Raw genomic sequence first — 17,935 nt, 5'->3', positions numbered from 1 at the left:
ATGGATGGTCCATGTGTTCATGCTTTGATTTTTTTTTATTTTGTTGATTTTTAGTTTTTGGATATTTTGATTTTTTTTGAATTTTGGATATTTTGATTTTTTGAGTTTTTGGATATTTTGATTTTTTTGAGTTTTTTGGATATTTTGATTTTTTTTAGTTTTTGGATATTTTGATTTTTGTGAGTTTTTGGATTAGAAGAAAGATGTATTTGGTTGCCCCAATGTATATCAAGACAGGGAATGGATGAATGGATGACTGAACCATTGAGGTGGAAATAGATTTGTTGTCCATAGTTTTGATCAAGATCAAGGATGAAAAAGGGGATATGGATAGAGATAGGATATAGATAGCACTAGATGATGGAAGCAATGAATAGATAGGATAGATAGATATGAATTAGAGTGAAGCAAGATTGTAGAAAGAATTGGATGATAGAAGAAATGAATAGATAGGATAAGGATGAGGTGAAGCAAGATTGTAGAAAGAATTGGATGATAGAAGATGTGAATAGATAGGATAAGGGATATGGATTAGAGGATATGGGAGATATGGTAGGAAGAATAGAGTGGATGAACTTTGCCCCCAAGCATAGAGGTTTCCGTTTGCAAAAAGGTGATATGTAAGATTGTCATAGTATTTAGCACCATCTGAATAAGTGTTCTCGAACTTTTCAAAGATAGAGACCCAACCCACACTTAGAACCTCTGGAAATTTCAACTGAACATTTCTAGCAACTAGGAAGTAGACTCAAAAGGGAATAAGAATCCCAAATTGGATCAAGGTACTTAGTCTTTGATTACCCATGTGTGTGTAAGTGGGTTCATTCTGGCTCATATGATCATTGTAATCTTCAGAATCCAACATGGCTAGCTACATGAATTACCTTGACTTCAAAAGCATCCTGGATAGAGCCTCGTTGCCAGCGAGCGTCCATAGCCCCGACGAGGTTATCGCTGTAATCTCACAAATATTGCTCCATTGCCAGCCAGACGTCCATAGCCCCGATGGAGTTACTTGCATGTTCCCATAGCCAATCATTATGATATTGGATTTCATTGCATTTTGCTTTTCTTGATATTCATTTTCTTGCTCATGCTTTTGATATTTCTTTTTTTCTCTTTATTTTTCTTGCATTGGCTTGTAAGTGATGAAACTTACATGGGTCTGATAATTACAGTGGCGCTGAAGCAAGATTTTAGATTTTTCACTAGCCATGTCTTCAATTTAAGAGATCACAATGATTTAGAGCAATCAATTAAGTATATGAGATATAGTAATCAAAAGATGTCGGTACCAAGATACGATAAGTGGTTCTTTTCTGGATTGAGTGTGTATCCCAACCAAAAGAAAATGTTAAAGAGGAACAACCTCGGATTCTGAAGCATTTCATGAATAGATATCTAGGAAAAGGACTGAACATGAGATTCGAGCATGGGCAAGTATGTGACAAAATGACACAAACACCTATCTCACAGATGAAAGATTTTATGCGAAGGATTGAATGAAAGGGATGGAAGGATAGAAAAGAGGTGTTGGATAATCGATAGAATGTTTGAAGATTTGTGCAAGGATAGATAGAAATGTTTTCAGGATGAGTGTTGGTACTTGAGAAGTGATGAAGAGATGGAGGAAAATTGAATTTTGGGATAGAAGGACCCAAAATAGATAGAGGAAATGATACAAGAATAGTTTTGGGAAAGATGTTTAGATAGAGGGTTGAAATAATTTCATATGTGCTCCTCGTTGATCTTTCTTATGGATCATTTGAGGTGATGGATTTGTGGATGGAGGGAAGTAAGGACCCAAGATGGATGAAAGGGATGGAGAGTTTGATTGTGGAATGAAAGGACCTAAGATAGATTTGGAGGATGAAGAGATTGACTTTGGAATGAAAGGACCTAAGATAGATTTGGAGGATGAAGAGATTCCTTGATCTTGATCTTGACTTGGAGTAGGATCATTTGATTTTGTGCTTTTCTCTTGATTTGGAATTAGAATAGTGGAGGATATGGAAGGAATATCATGATTTTTCTTAAGAGATGGATGTTGAATAGGACTTTGCTCTTGAGATGAAAGAGGGTCATCGTGGATGGAATACCTAAATTTTAGGGGATCATTATAAGATTCTTGACAGGTGGGATCTTGATCGAAGATGGGATTAGATTGGAGAGCCATGATATCCGATGAGATTGGAATAGTTGACGATTGATGTATAAGAACTTGTTTCTTTTGATAAATTTGGAAAAACTAGGTTGTTGTTTCTTCAACGTGATGTTACGATAAAGGTTCTTTTTTCTCAGAATAAGGGGATTAGTCATGCATGAGTGATCAATGGTTTCCTTTGATTGGTTTGGATTCAGTTGATTCTTGTTTTTGAAAATTTCAAATCTTACTTTATCAGAGTGAAGGTTTAGATGTCCCTTCACGACAAAGTGTGTCAAATGATATGGATAAAAGCTTCCCGATCTGGAAACTGGATTTGACAATTTGAGAATTTTAAACAAGTGTTTTGAGATAGAAATCCGTAAGATGGTAAAGGATTTTGTTGATACTGATGATGAAATTTCCGGATTATGATAGGAGAGACATCCTTTATGGCTCGATTCGTTTCGGATTCTAACAACGTTTGTTTTGACACAAATTTAGCTCAAGAAATAGTTTTAATGGTTTGTTTGTCACTCTGTTTTGATGAAAGATGATGATGATGAAAAAAAAGGCCTTAAAAAATGTTTTTGAAAATTTCAAATTTTTTTCCGGTTTTGCTCTCTGTTTTTCTGTTTTGGATCACACGCTAGAACAGAGTCTATATGCGCTACTGAATTTACTTGATGCGCTAAAAGAATGAGCACACGCGCTAAGCTGCCCCTAGACATGCGCTAACGTTTGGATTTTTGAAAAAATTTTGTTTAACAGTTGAAAAAGTTATGCGCTATATTGTGCCTGTGACGCGTTAACTGTTTGACTGAATGCGCTAATGTTTGGATTCGATGCGCTAAGCTGTTGCTTCCACTCGCTAGACTGTTGTTTTGATGCGCTAAAACGTTTCAACACTGGTTTGTCTTTGAATAAAACACTACTGTGTGCAACCGACGCGCTAACTTGAGGTTTGAATGCGCTAACAGAATTACTCCACGCGCTAATAAGTTGCTTTTATGCGCTAAACTGCCCTGATTTTTTCTTTGGTTTGGTTTTTCTGCGATTTTTGGAATTTTTAACACTTGTGATTTTGACGGATGATTTCTTTTTGGATACTCAAGCTTACTAAGTTGAATAGATAAACTCTTGATTACTTGTTTTGGTATTCCCCTAATCTTGTTGGATGAAAGTCTTTCCTAAAGATAGTTGAAATGTTGATAACCATCTCAAAAGATGTTTTGTTGGATTTGGAAATCTTCTCCACTTTATGATTTTTCTTTGTTTGAACTGACTTTTGAGTTTGATTGTTGGATACTTTGCAAGATATTTTAACATTTGTGACAAGAATACATAGCACACATGAAGACAATGATCATCCTAATGCTAAACATTGAGTGTATATTCTTTTGAGGATGTGTTCAAATTCTCGATGTTATCACTGGTTTGATCTACAATAAAAGACACATCAGATAGACTCTTTATTCAAAGGTCATTGACAATGTCATAGCCCACTAGTCTCGATACTCCGTCAGCTCAAACAGCCTTGTCACCCCCTAGAGGGCGCCCGTTTTTTTGCCTTTTGCCAGAAAGTAACCCAAAGTGAATCGCTTCACAGTTGAGTAGTTATCTTGGGAGATATATGGTGAGTAATCTTGGGGGCGGATTCTTCCCCACCCTTGCACTATGATATTGCCAATGTTTGGCAACTGACTCGGTTCAAAGTTTCTAATGCTATGGTTCGAAATCAGGCTTCCTGTTCGGCCGTCAGCGATAAACTCTCTCAGGAGGCTTCCCAACCTTTAGAACAAAGGCTTTACGTATCTCAAGGATACTGGGGGAAGGCTAATCACTGCGCGCAACCGTTGAAAAGGACTTTCGTCACTTTCCACTTTTGATTATAGTGGGTTGGAACACTTGGCATCAAAGTCGTTTCCCACTTAGGTCGTTCCCTTCACACCGCCCAAATAATGACTTTAAGAGTTTTTCAACCCCTCGGGAAGGCAGGCCTGCTAAAAGATGTAAATGCTTGAAGTACAGAAAGCTTAAGAGTGGTTTGGCTTTTTGGTCACCCAATTATGGGGAGAGCATATACCTTTCACTTTCGAGACAAGGCAATCAAGTTGTTCATTTTAGCCTTCAAGACAATGATTTGCTAACTTCTATTTGGAGATGTTGCTCCAACAAGCATGATGTTCTTTTTAACCTTTCATAGCAAAGTGTGTATTTCCAAAACTTTTGTAAAACAAGCCTGGTCAACAAAGTAAATCGTGATGTTTGGTCAGCAAAATTAAAGTCGATAGGGGAAAACTTTCCCTCTTTGCCTTGCACAAAATGAAGATGAGGTTTTTTTACTTTGCAAAATGAAGTGAATCCTTTTAAACACCAAAGGATGGTGAGGTTTTTTTAAAAACTTTTGCCAAAGTAAAAATTGTTGGTTCTTTTTACAGCTTCCAAAATGAAGTGTTTGTCCTCTAATCTTGCAAGAAAGCAAATATGAAGTTTGTTGTTCTTTTTACCTTGCAATAAAGAAAAGATGAAGTTTTATTTTAAAACACCAAAAAGGAAGGCATGAAGTTCATTTTATGCATCCAAATGAAATGATGAAATTTATTTTAACTTTTGCAAAAAGGAGAGAGTTCTTTTTAACCAACTTTTGTTGAAAGAAAGTAAAAAAAGGAAACTTAAAGCGTCTAAACTTGCTCCTTCCCCTGCACAAAAATATTAGAACCTGCACACAGTCAGTGATCAAATGTTAGTGTGGGCTTACACAAGCCTAAATTTTGATCTTGGTTACAAATTTTACAATTCTGATCCTGAAATGCCCTGAAATTTGTTTAAGTCTGAAATTTGGAAGATCTTCCAAAAACTAGATTTTGCATTACAACTCCTAGAGGTCTGAAACCCCTCTCAAACATCCTGATAATATATATGGAATATAACTCAAAGTATAATACTTAAATGTTATATTCCATATATATTATGCCTCCCACAAGCCTAATTTTTGACTTTGTCATAAATTTTTGGCTCTGCCAACTCTATGCGCTAAACTATTGCACGGATGCGCTAAGAAAAAGCACCCACGCGCTATTATGTGCCCCCAATGCGCTAAGCTGTTTTCCCGATGCGCTATTCTATTTTTCTCCCGCGTTGAGACCTACAGGAAAATATTAGTGGAAGTCATGCGCTAAAGAAAGGACTTCATGCGTTAGAGTATAGACCCCACACGCTAAACAGTAAGCGGGATGCGCTAGACTGTTAACCGGATGCGCTACTCTGTTTTTATCCCGCGTTGATACCTACAGGAAAATATTAGTGAAAGTCATGCGCTAAAGAAAGGACTTCACGCGCTAGAGTATGGACCCCACGCGCTAAACAGTAAGCGGGATGCGGTAGACTGTTAACCGGATGCGCTAGGGAATGTTTCCCACGCGCTAATTCCTGTTTCCTGCGGACTTGCAAAATTGATTAGTTTAAAAAACCGATATGATATTTGGGGTCGAGCCCACGGTGGGCGCCAGAAATGTATGTGGGAAAAGTGGGCTGATAAAACTTAATATGTGAAAATATATAAAAATGACTTGTCCACACACACACACAGGACTTCTTGATGCAAGCTATGGAGTAATAACATATTACTCAGCTTCCCAAGGAGGGTCCCATGGTTCTCTATCTCACAATGTCTCTCAAACCAATGTTTTGCTCTCAGATTACTGAGCAAAATGGTTCAGGGATGGCAAATGTAAGAACGAGGGATGCTCTGATAGATTTTAGTATAAGATACGTTATAGGCTAGGTATGATTCTAAAATGCAATAAACTAAATGATAAGATGACAAGATTAGTATGAATACTATCCTAACATGATATATTTAATCTATGATTGAGCTAAAATGATAAAGAAAACATGCATATTTAGTCTAATTCTTGGTTTAAAGAGAGGCTAAATGATGAGCATATATGAAATGAAAACTTGAATATATTTGAGCATAAGTGTGATGCTTCAAATTTGAAAGATGATTGTTAAAAATGGAGGAAGGAGAGCTCTATTTATAGCACAAACAGGGCAATGGATGGTCAAGATTGAATGGTTTAATCAAGGGCCAAGTTTGAAAGTTGGGGATTCATGTGCACAATTGGCACCAATGAAATGGTGACAAGTGTCAACACAGGATTGGGTTGAGAGAAGAGGTTGGAGGCATTAAAGGCCTGAGCAGACCTCATGGTTATCTAAAGGCTAAGGGTCAAATCTAAGTTAGGCTTACCCAATGGATTAAGATTTAATCCAAGGATAAACCTTTGTGCAAATGATTAAGAGATAATCATGGTCAAAGCATTAATGGCCTGATTGAGACCTTTGGGTTGGGTAGAAGTTGAGTCAAAACAAATGTTTTAACCATGTGGGAGGGTTTGAGTTAACCATTAATGGTTATTGGAGACTTTGGGGATTAAGTGGTTGAAGGTTGAAAGCCTTCAATGGTTATCAAAGACTTTGAGCCATTTGAGAAGTGACTTCCCTTTGCTTAGGGATGTGACAAAGTTTAGAGGAGGGGTTAGGTTAATTAGAAGTGATTAGAAGATTCTAGAAGGGATTAGGAAGGGGTTTGAGATTTTGCAAGTGGATGGAGGGATAATAGGATTTAATTGAATTAAATGATTTACTTCAATTTGGTTGTAATTTGGAGAAATTAAATAATTTAGATTTATTCAATTTAGGATAACTATTTAATTAAATTTTGAATTTAATTAAAAGTGGATAGGGGAGATTTAATTGAATAAAATGATTTATTCATTAAATGGGTATAGTGAATTTAATTTAAATAAATTGAGTAATTTACTTAATTAAATAGAGGAATGTGGGTAATTTAATTAAATTGGATTTATCAAATAGAGAAATGAACATAAAATATTCATTTAGGAATATGGTCATTTTTATACGTCTACAGTATCAACATTAGGACGAGAACAGATTTTATTCATTTTGTTCTCATCCAGATGATGGATCACTTAGTGTGATCCAAAATGTTGGTGCAAAACAAGTTGCACAGTTAAATTTGAAAGCACTTTTACTCATAGTTAATTATTCTTTTTCTGCCACAATTATAGGTAGGTGCAAAGCTGAACTATTTAGAACAAGAATGAAGTACAGAATGACCAGGAATTTCAATTATGCATTTTTTGCCTATTACTTTTCAAACTTACACGAGTACTACAATTTGATGCACATTGTGTATGGCTTGTTGGTTTTAATGGACAGAGAGAATATCAAGCTCTATCAACATATGCGAAGCAGTTAGAATCCAAGGTTGCAGAACAACAAGAGCATATTAACGGTTTTGCCTCAAAGGTATAGGCTTTCTGTTTGTCTTGTAAGAGATCTATTAGTGTCATCTTAGTTTGTATATGATTTTTTAATCATTTTGAAGGTACAGTTAGGGTTTGTCAATCTTGATTTGTGTTATGTCTATACAACATGTCAAGAAAAAATTGCGTGGGCATCAAGCTCTAATTTTCTTTGTTCCTTAATTTTAATTAATTTCCTTGACAGCTGGAAAAATTGGAAATAGAGCGGAATTCATTTGAGAAACAATTGAGAAATATGGTAAAGTGGAAAGTTTTGTTTAGTTTTCTTTCTTTTTTTAAAATATCCTTGTGCAAAAACAGAAAACGTTTTCAAATTTTAAGGCTGCAGTTTTAATTGGAATGGAGAACATGTTATGTAAATTTTCTATACTGTGGTTACAGGAAGGGAAAGATTTGCCTTTATTGAAAAAGGCTCTACAGGATACATCTATGGAGAAAGATGCTGCAATCACTGCACGGGTACAAATGAGACTTGTGTTATTTTGATGTTTTGGCTCTATTGCACTGCATATAATGGGTTGATCTTGCTATTTAAATTTCTGATCTTTATTTTTATGTGTAGGAGGATTTGTCAGCACAACTTCGAGCAGTAAAAAGACGCCTCAGGGAAGTAGAGGAAGAACAATATAAGGTCAATATGAAGATTTTTATTCTATTAGTAATATGAGGTCTTTCAATGTTCAAATCTGAGCTATTCCATTTCCCCTGTTGGAGTGAATTTTTCTAGTCTTTTGTACAGGCTGAAGAAGATGCTGCTGCTCTAAGAGCAGAACTAAATTTTTTACAACGGCAACAAGAACAACAAAGCAATACAATTACATCAGATTCTGTTAGCCCTCAACATTTGAAAGCCATGGAACAGGAAATGGCCAAGATAAAGGTTGAATTGCAGGTAAAAAGTATGCAAGCCACTATATACAAATAGTTTTGACATTCTTAGTACTGGACTTAACATGCTAGCTTATGTTTAGGAAGCTATTAGGTCAAGACAACAAGAACAACAAAAGCTAGCTGCAGAGAAAGATCGTTTTTCTCTCCTTCTGGTAGAGAAACAGCAACTTGAAGAGCAGCTAGTTCTGGCTAGTAAGAAAATTTCAGGTGTGTTCATTTATTGCAAATTCTTAATTGATTCTTAATATATTTTTGTTTGGGAAGGATGAAAGAAATAAGTGAAAGTTACAATCAAAGCTGCTGGATACTTCCCTTACCATTTTCAAATAAATGTATCCCCATATTAACTATGGATAATGATTACTTTTCACAATATGGTATGGGAACATATCTAAATAAGAGCCTATATCTGGGCTGCATTTGATACTTTTGGAGACACTAATACACTGTCCAGAGTTTCATCCAGTTAATGTTACTAGGAAAACTGTAAAAAATGCAAAAAATAAAATAAAAATGAAACATTAAAACAATTTTGTTCTACATATTCAAGAATCTAGTGATAACTAGAATATTCTTCTTCAATATCCTCATTATCTTCAGTATCTTCTATATAAGTCTTTTTTCTTACAAATTTTTCCTTTGCTATCTAGTGCTAATGTAGAAAACTCTTTCTTTATCTCTAGTAAGTAGAAATAAATTATAGTCACAAACTTTTTCATATGTATATACATATATGATGTTATTTTTGTTTGATGTATAAGTACTAAAATATTTATGGTGTTTTACTTTTTAGAATTGTTGAATCCAGTCATATCTAGATTCTATATCATGGGGGTTTTGAAATTTTTTTCTGTATCCACTTCAGATACCATATCAGTTTCCTTTCAACTCTGGTTACAATTGAACAGATACAACAGAGTATGAATGTTTCTCTTTCATGGTACTCATCCGGGCTCTCAAATACAGTTTGTATGTTTCTGAAGGTTATAATTAAATGGATCTGACAGAGTGGTTGTTTTTTTCCATGATAGATCTTTAAAATATAATTCATAGCTCTACAAAGTTTATCTTATTCACTGTGAGATACAGAGGATCATTTATTTCTATCCTATTTTATTAAGTCTTCTTAGCTCAAATCAGGGAACCACTGTCAAGATATGTTTCAGTTTATGCTTACAAGTACTGGCACCATACATTTTGTTCCAAGGACTGGATCTCATCAAACCTAGAATATATATTATTATAGCTAACCAAAACTAGATAATATGGTAAATGACATTAAAGATATGCCAACCTTCTATTTGTAATACTTTTGATACTGTCAATGGAGTCAGTGGAATGGGGTAGTTTTGGGTCCCTTGACATTTAAACTGCTCAAAACTTGCTGTCTTTCATAATGCAATATTTCTAGCTTATTTATGACTGTAAGAAGTTATCAAGTAGATTGTGCCGCTTTTGCTTATTCATGATGCCAATGGAAAAGTTAAAAAATGACAGGGATTGTTGAACTCTTCATATTTCCATCTTTCTATTTTTAATAAATTCAACATCATCACATCACCCTGAATTTGACAAACCTTATAAGGTGATCATTTTCAATTTTTAAATTCTGTTTAGTCATTTTTGTTTTATATGGTTATGATAGTGTGGCATTCTACACTCTTATGAGAATAGTTGATGTTGTCATTGATGGCAACCAACTGGCAATCATTTGTCAACCCACCGGCAGTTACCAGCAGCGGCAATAGACTTCTACATACACCGGCATGCACTTCACCGGCAGCGGCAATAATGCGTACTGGCACTCAAGCTGACATGGAATAAACTTTTGTTTATTGTTTTATAATGTAATTATCTCTTGTATAAGACGACATGGCATATTGTAAAAGACTCATATATGTATGAGATCTTATAGGTCATTTTGATATGATGGATGAGAGAGAGAGTATAGATAATATTTTTGTATAAGTTGATATAGTTGACAATGAAGGTTTTGGTTATAGATTGAGCTTAAACCGGTACTGAACCTGACATAGCTGATGCTGATCTGAAGCAGTACATTGTATTGGATTTTGATAATCCATTTTGTAAGTCAGTGAGACTTCTGTTTTGTAGTTGAGCAGTGAGCTCTAGGCTGCTAGCCTTCTTGCATGTGCAGGCCCCTCATTGTAAGTAATATTTATTCATTGGCTAGTGAGTGAATATTGTGGGTCACAAATCCCACCGAGGTTTTTCCCACACCGGGTTTCCTCGTTAATATCTTGTGTATGGTGTGTTCTCTATGCTGTCTCTGTTATTCTTATTTGCTGCATTAATTCTTATTTACCGGTACACTGTTTTGGGATACAAAGTTCTTAATAAGTTTAAATATTCTCCAAACCGGTTAGACACTGATTCACCCCCCCCTCTCAGTGTCTTTGGGATTGTCATTGATTCTAACAATTGGTATCAGAGCTTGGTCCTCTATTTTCAAAAGCCTAACAGCTTGAGGAAGATTCTGACACCGATACATGTTGACGTGTTTTTTATGACAGCGTCAAACACAAAATAAAGTTGCCTAATGGTCACTTCACTCTCTCTTGATCAAAGTGTGATTGCATGCTAAGATTGCAAGAAGTTCAAACAATCGATTTCAAGGTTCCTTTATGCTACAGACGTGACTCAGTTGGCTGATGTGATTGCTGGTAATCCAAGGGGCCTTACGTTTGCATCGTTCTTTCACTTCTTTGCTGTGGCTGGAACTCAATCATCGGATATAGCGAATCTATGATGCTTTTGCTTCGAACGGACTAAAATGAACTGAAAATAAAAGGGAAAGGGTTTAGAAGGATCTAAATCTACTCCTAAGGGCAGTGATATCAACAGTTAATGCTTCGGTTGACAAATTCCAAATAAACCAAGCTCTGCTTCGCCAAGTTTAACTACAACTCTGCAAGAACCGTTGCAATCTTTTGGGGATGCTAGAGGATTTTCAAATGGAGAAAGTACATTTGAATACCCAAAAACGACGCAATCCAAATGACTATCCACAATCGAACTTAGCACAAATTTAGGGGGCTCAGACCAACTTTACACTGCAACTTACAATCAGCAAGATGCAAAAAGTATGAACCATGGAAATTCATCAGACACCATTACATTCTCCATTGAAATCAAAGCACTTTACTATTTCTAATCTAAGTGAGGAAGGTGAAACCATGCAAGCTTTGAAAAAATAATTTAAGTGGACACCATCAGAGAACAATGTTTCACTGTTATTATCTCAAAACTTATCGCAACAATTTTATACAAGGCTCCCTCCTTACAAATGAAGGGGGTCACCCCTTTATATAGGCCTCAGACCATGATTACATGCAAACCCTAGTTAGGGTTTTCCCAAAAGATTCCTCACACATGATGCAACAAGGTGGGAATCAACAATTAATAACACATCATGCCCATATACAATTAATTCAAAAGTACCCAAAATAGTATCCATTGCGCATTAAATGCACCACCTCTTTCAAATTCGCCCAATATGCGTTGAATATTCATCCATGCAAAAATCACCCCATTATGTCATAAATGCTCCATCATTTCCACATGTGACGGCTACATGCATAAGGAATCTACCATAAATTTAACATGCAATGACCGCGTCGCCATTTGGTCAAATATTCCAGCAATGAATGCGCCACCATACTGCCATGCGTTCAATAGATCCTCACCATGCAAGTGAACCCTGCCGTTGTATATCCGCTCCTGCACATCTCAAATTGTTGGAGAGAGAAAATTTGATTCAGGAAGAATTTTCTTGAAGTCTCTTCAACTTTCCTTGCTTGAAGAAGGGTTTTCATCAATTCTGCACATTTCCTATTTTTTAGGAAAATTTCCAGATTAGGGTTCCACGGTACAGGAGAGAGAAAATTCTCCTATGAATCCAAATATGGAATTTTTTTGAAATTTGGATGTGATTTGATGGTCGAGAATGGATTTTTTAAAAACTTTTTCTGTGGGAAATTTCTTGTTTAGTTCATCCCTGATTCCTTCCTTGCCAAGAAATTGTTTTTTTTTCACCTTCAATTCATCCCGGCATGGAATTCATGTTGTGAAGGAATTCTCCTTTGGAAAGAAATTTGTTCCTTACCATGAGGAAGGAAATTCTTCATGCCTTAGCCAATTTTCATGATTTCCAAGAACTATGGCCTTTCTTGGAATTTCGTTCTGAAGGAAGGAATTTCTAGCACTTAGCCAAAAATTTTGCACTTTCTGGAATTCTTCACCTTGGATGCATTTCCTCCCCAAGGAAGGAATTTTTTGAATTCTTGAAGTTTCCTTCCTGAACCTTCAACTTTCCATACCTTAGAAGATTTTCTGAATTTTCAATCCTAGTCGTGGATTTTTCACTAGAGAGGGAATTTCATCAATTTTGTGAATTCTCCATGCCTTCTTGATTTTAGCGCCTGGCTGGAGAGTAGGGCGGAAATTTGACTTAGTGGAGGATTCAGTGAAATTTGTGAATCCTCCATGCCTCCTTGGTTTTGGCGCCTGGCTGGCATCTTGGGCGGAATTTTGACTTGGTGAAGGATTCAGTGAAATTTGTGAATCCTCCATGCCTCCTTGGTTTTGGCGCCTGGCTGGCATCTTGGGCGGAATTTTGACTTGGTGGAGGATTTAGTGAAATTTGTGAATCCTCCATGCCTCCTTGGTTTTGGCGCCTTGTTGGCATCTTGGGCGGAATTTTGACCTAGTGGAGGATTCAGTGAAATTTGTGAATCCTCCATGCCTCCTTGGTTTTGGCGCCTGACTGGCATCTTGGGCGGAATTTTGACTTGGTGGAGGATTCAGTGAAATTTGTGAATCCTCCATGCCTCCTTGGTTTTAGCGCGTGGCTGGCATCTTGGGCAGAATTTTGACTTGGTGGAGGATTCAGTGAAATTTGTGAATCCTCCATGCCTCCTTGGTTTTGGCGCGTGGCTGGCATCTTGGGCGGAATTTTGACTTGGTGGAGGATTCAGTGAAATTTGTGAATCCTCCATGCCTCCTTGGTTTTGGCGCATGGCTGGCATCTTGGGCAGAATTTTGACTTGGTGGAGGATTTAGTGAAATTTGTGAATCCTCCATGCCTCCTTGGTTTTGGCGCCTGGCCAGGACGTGGGATGATTTTTCCAGACTTAGAGTATTTTCCTGAGCTTTCCATTTCAGGAGTGGGCTTTCAGCATTCAACCAACTTCTGGCTTTCTCTATCTGCTTTCTGACTTTCTGGAATTAGAAATAGTTGAAAATGTCTGATCTTTGTCACCTCGCTCGAATAGTCTTGTCAAAACTGACTTTCCAAAAATAGAAACCTTCAAAGTGTCAACGTTAGGCCCCTAGACAGGATACATGAATGACTTACTATAAATAGAAACTTACTAAAAATCGTAAGTTTGATTTTTGGCAAAATGACGACATTCCGAGACTCGGTAAAATCCCTAAAAAATAGGAACTTTCTAAAAATAGAAAGTTGCTCCATTTTGGCTCAAATTTTACTGGGAGGTTCCTTGAAGGGTCTTGATTCCAGTCGTATGTTCAGTTATTCTAAAACCCTAATAGAAACCCCTAAAATCTAGGACAAAAGACAGAAACCCTAAAAAAGACAAAACCAGGCCCTAGACTTCAGCAAACTCGCTCAAACGAAAAGTAGACCTAATCAATTTGACCCCCAAACACTCGCAAACTAAAGAGACTGCTGCGAAAAAGACCCAAAAAAACAAAGCCAAAAGACTGGAAGGGCCTAAAAAGTAGGGGGTCCCCGTTTGCAATGGGGCGATGTGTGAAAACGTCACAACAGTACAGATGGAGAACTTAAGAAAACAATTGGAAGGAGCTCTTGTAGATTATGATGCAGAGAAATTGAAGAATATTAAACTTGAAGATGATCTAAGGATTGCACAGGAATTCATTAAAGAACTTCAGGAGAACTTTGCTATAGCACAAAATAAAAGGAGAGAACTTCATGAGAAGATGCAGAAAGATGATGATGAAAAGGAAACTCTTAGAGAACTTGCAAACAAGTTGAGACAAGAAAACAGTAATATGAAAAATGAAATGCAAGATATGACTATGAGGTTATGTAAAGACAGGAAAAAGAATGAAGAAGACCTGAGTAGGTGTGGTGAACCCTTGCTGGTTCAACTCTTCAACCTGCTGTAATTTGTAGATCTTCTTTGTAATTTTTAATTATTAAGATGGTCTTTCAGAAATAGACAGAAGTTGTAGAAGAGGGTTTCTTTAATTTGCAACACATATTGAATAATACATGAATTTAATCAACTGAAACAATGAATTGGAGAATTTAGAAGCATACTCGTAGGTCCTTAGCCAATTTATTGAAAAGAAAGAATAAATCAGCAACTTACAAAGTTCTGATTTTTATTTTGGAACAATCCAGATATGCTCTTATTTAAATACTAAGACACCCAAACAGTGAAAGATGGTGCCATTAAATGAGCAAGCTGTGTGTTTGGGAAAAGAAGCCTCCAAACCACAGAAGAATCAACAACAAAACAGTAAATAGGAAAACCCTACAACAAATCTGCCTTGTAAGAAGCCAGATCTGCCCCAATTCAATTCAATTTGACTTTTGAATGAAGCCAACCAAGCTGCAACAATTCGATTGATCTTTCACAATCTCAAAGCTAGTGAATTCTAAAGAATGGACGCTCTCCAAAACGGGTCCAAACCCTAGCCGCCATAGCCAAGTGCTCAGAAGAAAATGTCAAATGCTCAATATCAAGAATGAGGTTTAATTTCCATCTTGGCTGCCTAAATACCCAAAAGGTGCGATTTTTGGCAATTAGGGATTAAAAAATAATAACTTGCTTTTAGGGTTCTGTTGTGATGTATTCACACATCGCCCCATTGCAAATGGGGACCCCTACTTTTTGCTTTCTGGGGTTCGTTTTTCTAGGCCTTTTAGGGTTTTGTCTGTTAGCCTTTGCATGCTGAGTGTTGCTAGAGGGATCACTAGGATGGCAAGCTCTGCTCGAGCCAGGGTGAGTCCACGGGGCCCCAGAATTAGGGTTTCTTTGAGAGTCTTCCTTAGGGCCTGGTTTTGCTCTTGTTGCTAATTGTGTCTTGCTCGGTGAGTGAGTATCATCCTTGAAGGTCTGAGCTAGGTCAAGTTGGTGAGTGATGAAGTCTGGAATGTCATCCTGATCTTCAAATGCCCTGAAATTTGGCTAAGTCTGGAATGTCTTCTTGATCTTGAAATTTGACTAAGTCTGGAAAATTGAAGAATTCTCCAAAAACTAGATTTTGCATTATAACTCCTGGAGGTCCAAAACCACTCTCAAACATCCTGACAGTATATATGGAATATAACTTAAAGTATAACTTATACTTAAATGTTATATTCCATACATGAATCCTGACGGAGAGACCAAAATGTCAAATTTCGCTTCTGACCCTTCCAAAGGGTCCAAAGCGAAATTCACCTTTTCCTCTATTTTGCTCTTTCATATGGCCAAGTTTTGGATTTTTGAGGCATAGTTGAGGAGGCTTGGATGCATGTTTGCCTTGGAGAGGAGGTTTAAGACTACAAAATGGTGAAAATTAACCTAGAATGGAAAATTCGCTCCTGACCCTTTCAAAGGGTCTAGAGCGAAATCTTCCATTTGACCTTCTATCTTGCCTAAAATGATGAATAGAGTTTGAAAGGACCTTGAAATTGATCAAGTTTGAGAGAGAATTGGATAAATCAAGATTTTCGCTCCTGACCCTTCCAAAGGGTCCAGAGCGAAAATCCTCATAACCCTCATTTCCTTCCTAATTTTGGCTAAGTGTTGGTCTCTAAGGCATGTTTGGAGGTGTTTTTGAATGTTCTAGCCTTAGGAAGTAAGTAAAGGTGGAAAAGATGAAGGATTCTAGCCTAAAAGATGAATTTCGCTCCTGACCCTTCCAAAGGGTCTAGAGCGAAATTCTTGAAAACACTCATTTTTCCCTTAGCCAAAGTCAAGATCTTGGTGGAGATGCAAGAAGAATGATCTATGTTTGCCTCCCAAAGAGGATTGGAGTTGGAAAAATCAAGAATCAAGCTCAAAACATGATTTTCGCTCCTGACCCTTCCAAAGAGTCTAGAGCGAAAATCCTTGTAGCTCTTATTTTCTTCCTTGTTTTGGCTAGGCGTTGGCATGTTGGAGGGTGAATTGGTATGTTCTTGCCTTGAGAGGTAGTTGGACGCTTTGAAAGATGAAGATTTTGCCTAAATCATGAATTTCGCTCCTGACCCTTCCAAAGGGTCTAGAGCGAAATTCTTTATTAACCTCATTTGCTCCCTTGTTTGGGCTTCAAACCTTGTTCTTTAGGTGAAGAGTGATGGATTTTTGCCTTGCAATCAAGATTGGGATTGAAAAGATGAGTGATCAAGCCTAAACTAAGATTTTCGCTCGTGACCCTTCCAAAGGGTCCAGAGCGAAAATCTACCTAGCCCTCATTTTCTTCCTTGATTGATCAAATTTTAATATCCAAGGCATGTTGAAAGGAAGAATGGACATGTTTTTGCCTTTGGGAATGTTTGAAAGGGATGAAAGGTGGAGATTTTGTCCTAGAAATGGAAATTCGCTTTTGACCCTTCCAAAGGGTCCAAGGCGAAATTTCACGAGAACCACCTTTTTTCTCAATCTTATGCCAAGCCTAGTGCAAACTAAGGTGAATTGTGATGAGAGAAGTCCATAGGAATGACTTTGAGTTGCTAGGAATCCATGAATTTGAAGGAATTGAGCAAAAACTTGAATTTCGCTCCTGACCCTTCCAAAGGGTCCAGAGCGAAATTCTTCAAATCCACCATTTTCTCCTTGGACCAAATCAAACTTTTGGTTTTTATGGTGTGGATGGGAGTGAGAAGGTGTGTCCTTGCCTTTTGAAGTTGATTAAGGTTGAGAGGATGGAGAAATAAGCTCAAAACAAGATTTTCGCTCGCTCCTGTCCCTTCCAAAGGGTCCAGAGCGAAAACCCTAGAATCCATCTTATCCTTCAAATTTTGTGCTAAGTTAGGACTAGAACAAGGTAAGAAAAGCCCTTTGGATTGCCTTTGAATGATTTTTGATCACCAAAAATGCAAGTTTTGAGCCAAAACATGAATTTCACTCCTGACCCTTCCAAAGGGTCCAGAGCGAAATTCTGGATAGGTCCCGTCCCTGGCTAGGTTTTTGAGTGAATTTTCCTTTTCAAGCCTCTTGAGGATCAAGCAAATGTTGCCAGGTTGAGAAATGGATTCAAATGAAGGAGTCTAGAGGAAACAAAGTGAAAAGAATGGAGCTAGGTAGGAGAAGACAAGCAAAACATGAATTTCACTCTTGACCCTTCCAAAGGGTCCAAAGCGAAATTCTTCAAACTACCTATTTCCTCCTTGTGTCGAGTCAGGACTTTGAGTCCTAAGGCGTGGTTGAGGTTGAAATGATGTTACTTTGCCCTGCAAGATGAATTGAAGTGAAGGAGATGAAGGATTGAGACCTAAAACTGGAATTTCGCCCTTGACCCTTCCAAAGGGTCCATAGTGAAATTCCTCAAAACACCTATTTTCTCC

The 17,935-nt window shown here is 37.3% G+C and overlaps 1 protein-coding gene across 3 annotated transcripts in view; it reads left to right on the top strand.

The window, feature by feature from the left end:
* LOC131074328 (uncharacterized) overlaps positions 1 to 17,935 on the top strand; it is a 91,876-nt gene that overhangs the window by 11,604 nt on the left and 62,337 nt on the right. For all 3 annotated transcript variants that reach the window (XM_059209679.1, XM_059209680.1, XM_059209678.1), the window contains exons 4-9: positions 7,391 to 7,480; positions 7,682 to 7,735; positions 7,879 to 7,956; positions 8,060 to 8,128; positions 8,237 to 8,389; positions 8,469 to 8,595. In XM_059209679.1, coding sequence (XP_059065662.1) covers positions 7,391 to 7,480; positions 7,682 to 7,735; positions 7,879 to 7,956; positions 8,060 to 8,128; positions 8,237 to 8,389; positions 8,469 to 8,595 — 571 coding nt within the window. The remainder of the gene's footprint in view (positions 1 to 7,390; positions 7,481 to 7,681; positions 7,736 to 7,878; positions 7,957 to 8,059; positions 8,129 to 8,236; positions 8,390 to 8,468; positions 8,596 to 17,935) is intronic.

Source organism: Cryptomeria japonica, chromosome 8 (genome assembly GCF_030272615.1).
Source record: "Cryptomeria japonica chromosome 8, Sugi_1.0, whole genome shotgun sequence".
Classification (NCBI taxonomy): Eukaryota; Viridiplantae; Streptophyta; class Pinopsida; order Cupressales; family Cupressaceae; genus Cryptomeria; species Cryptomeria japonica.
The sequence above is the reverse complement of the archived record's forward strand: the minus strand, read 5'-3'. Positions and strand labels throughout refer to the sequence as shown.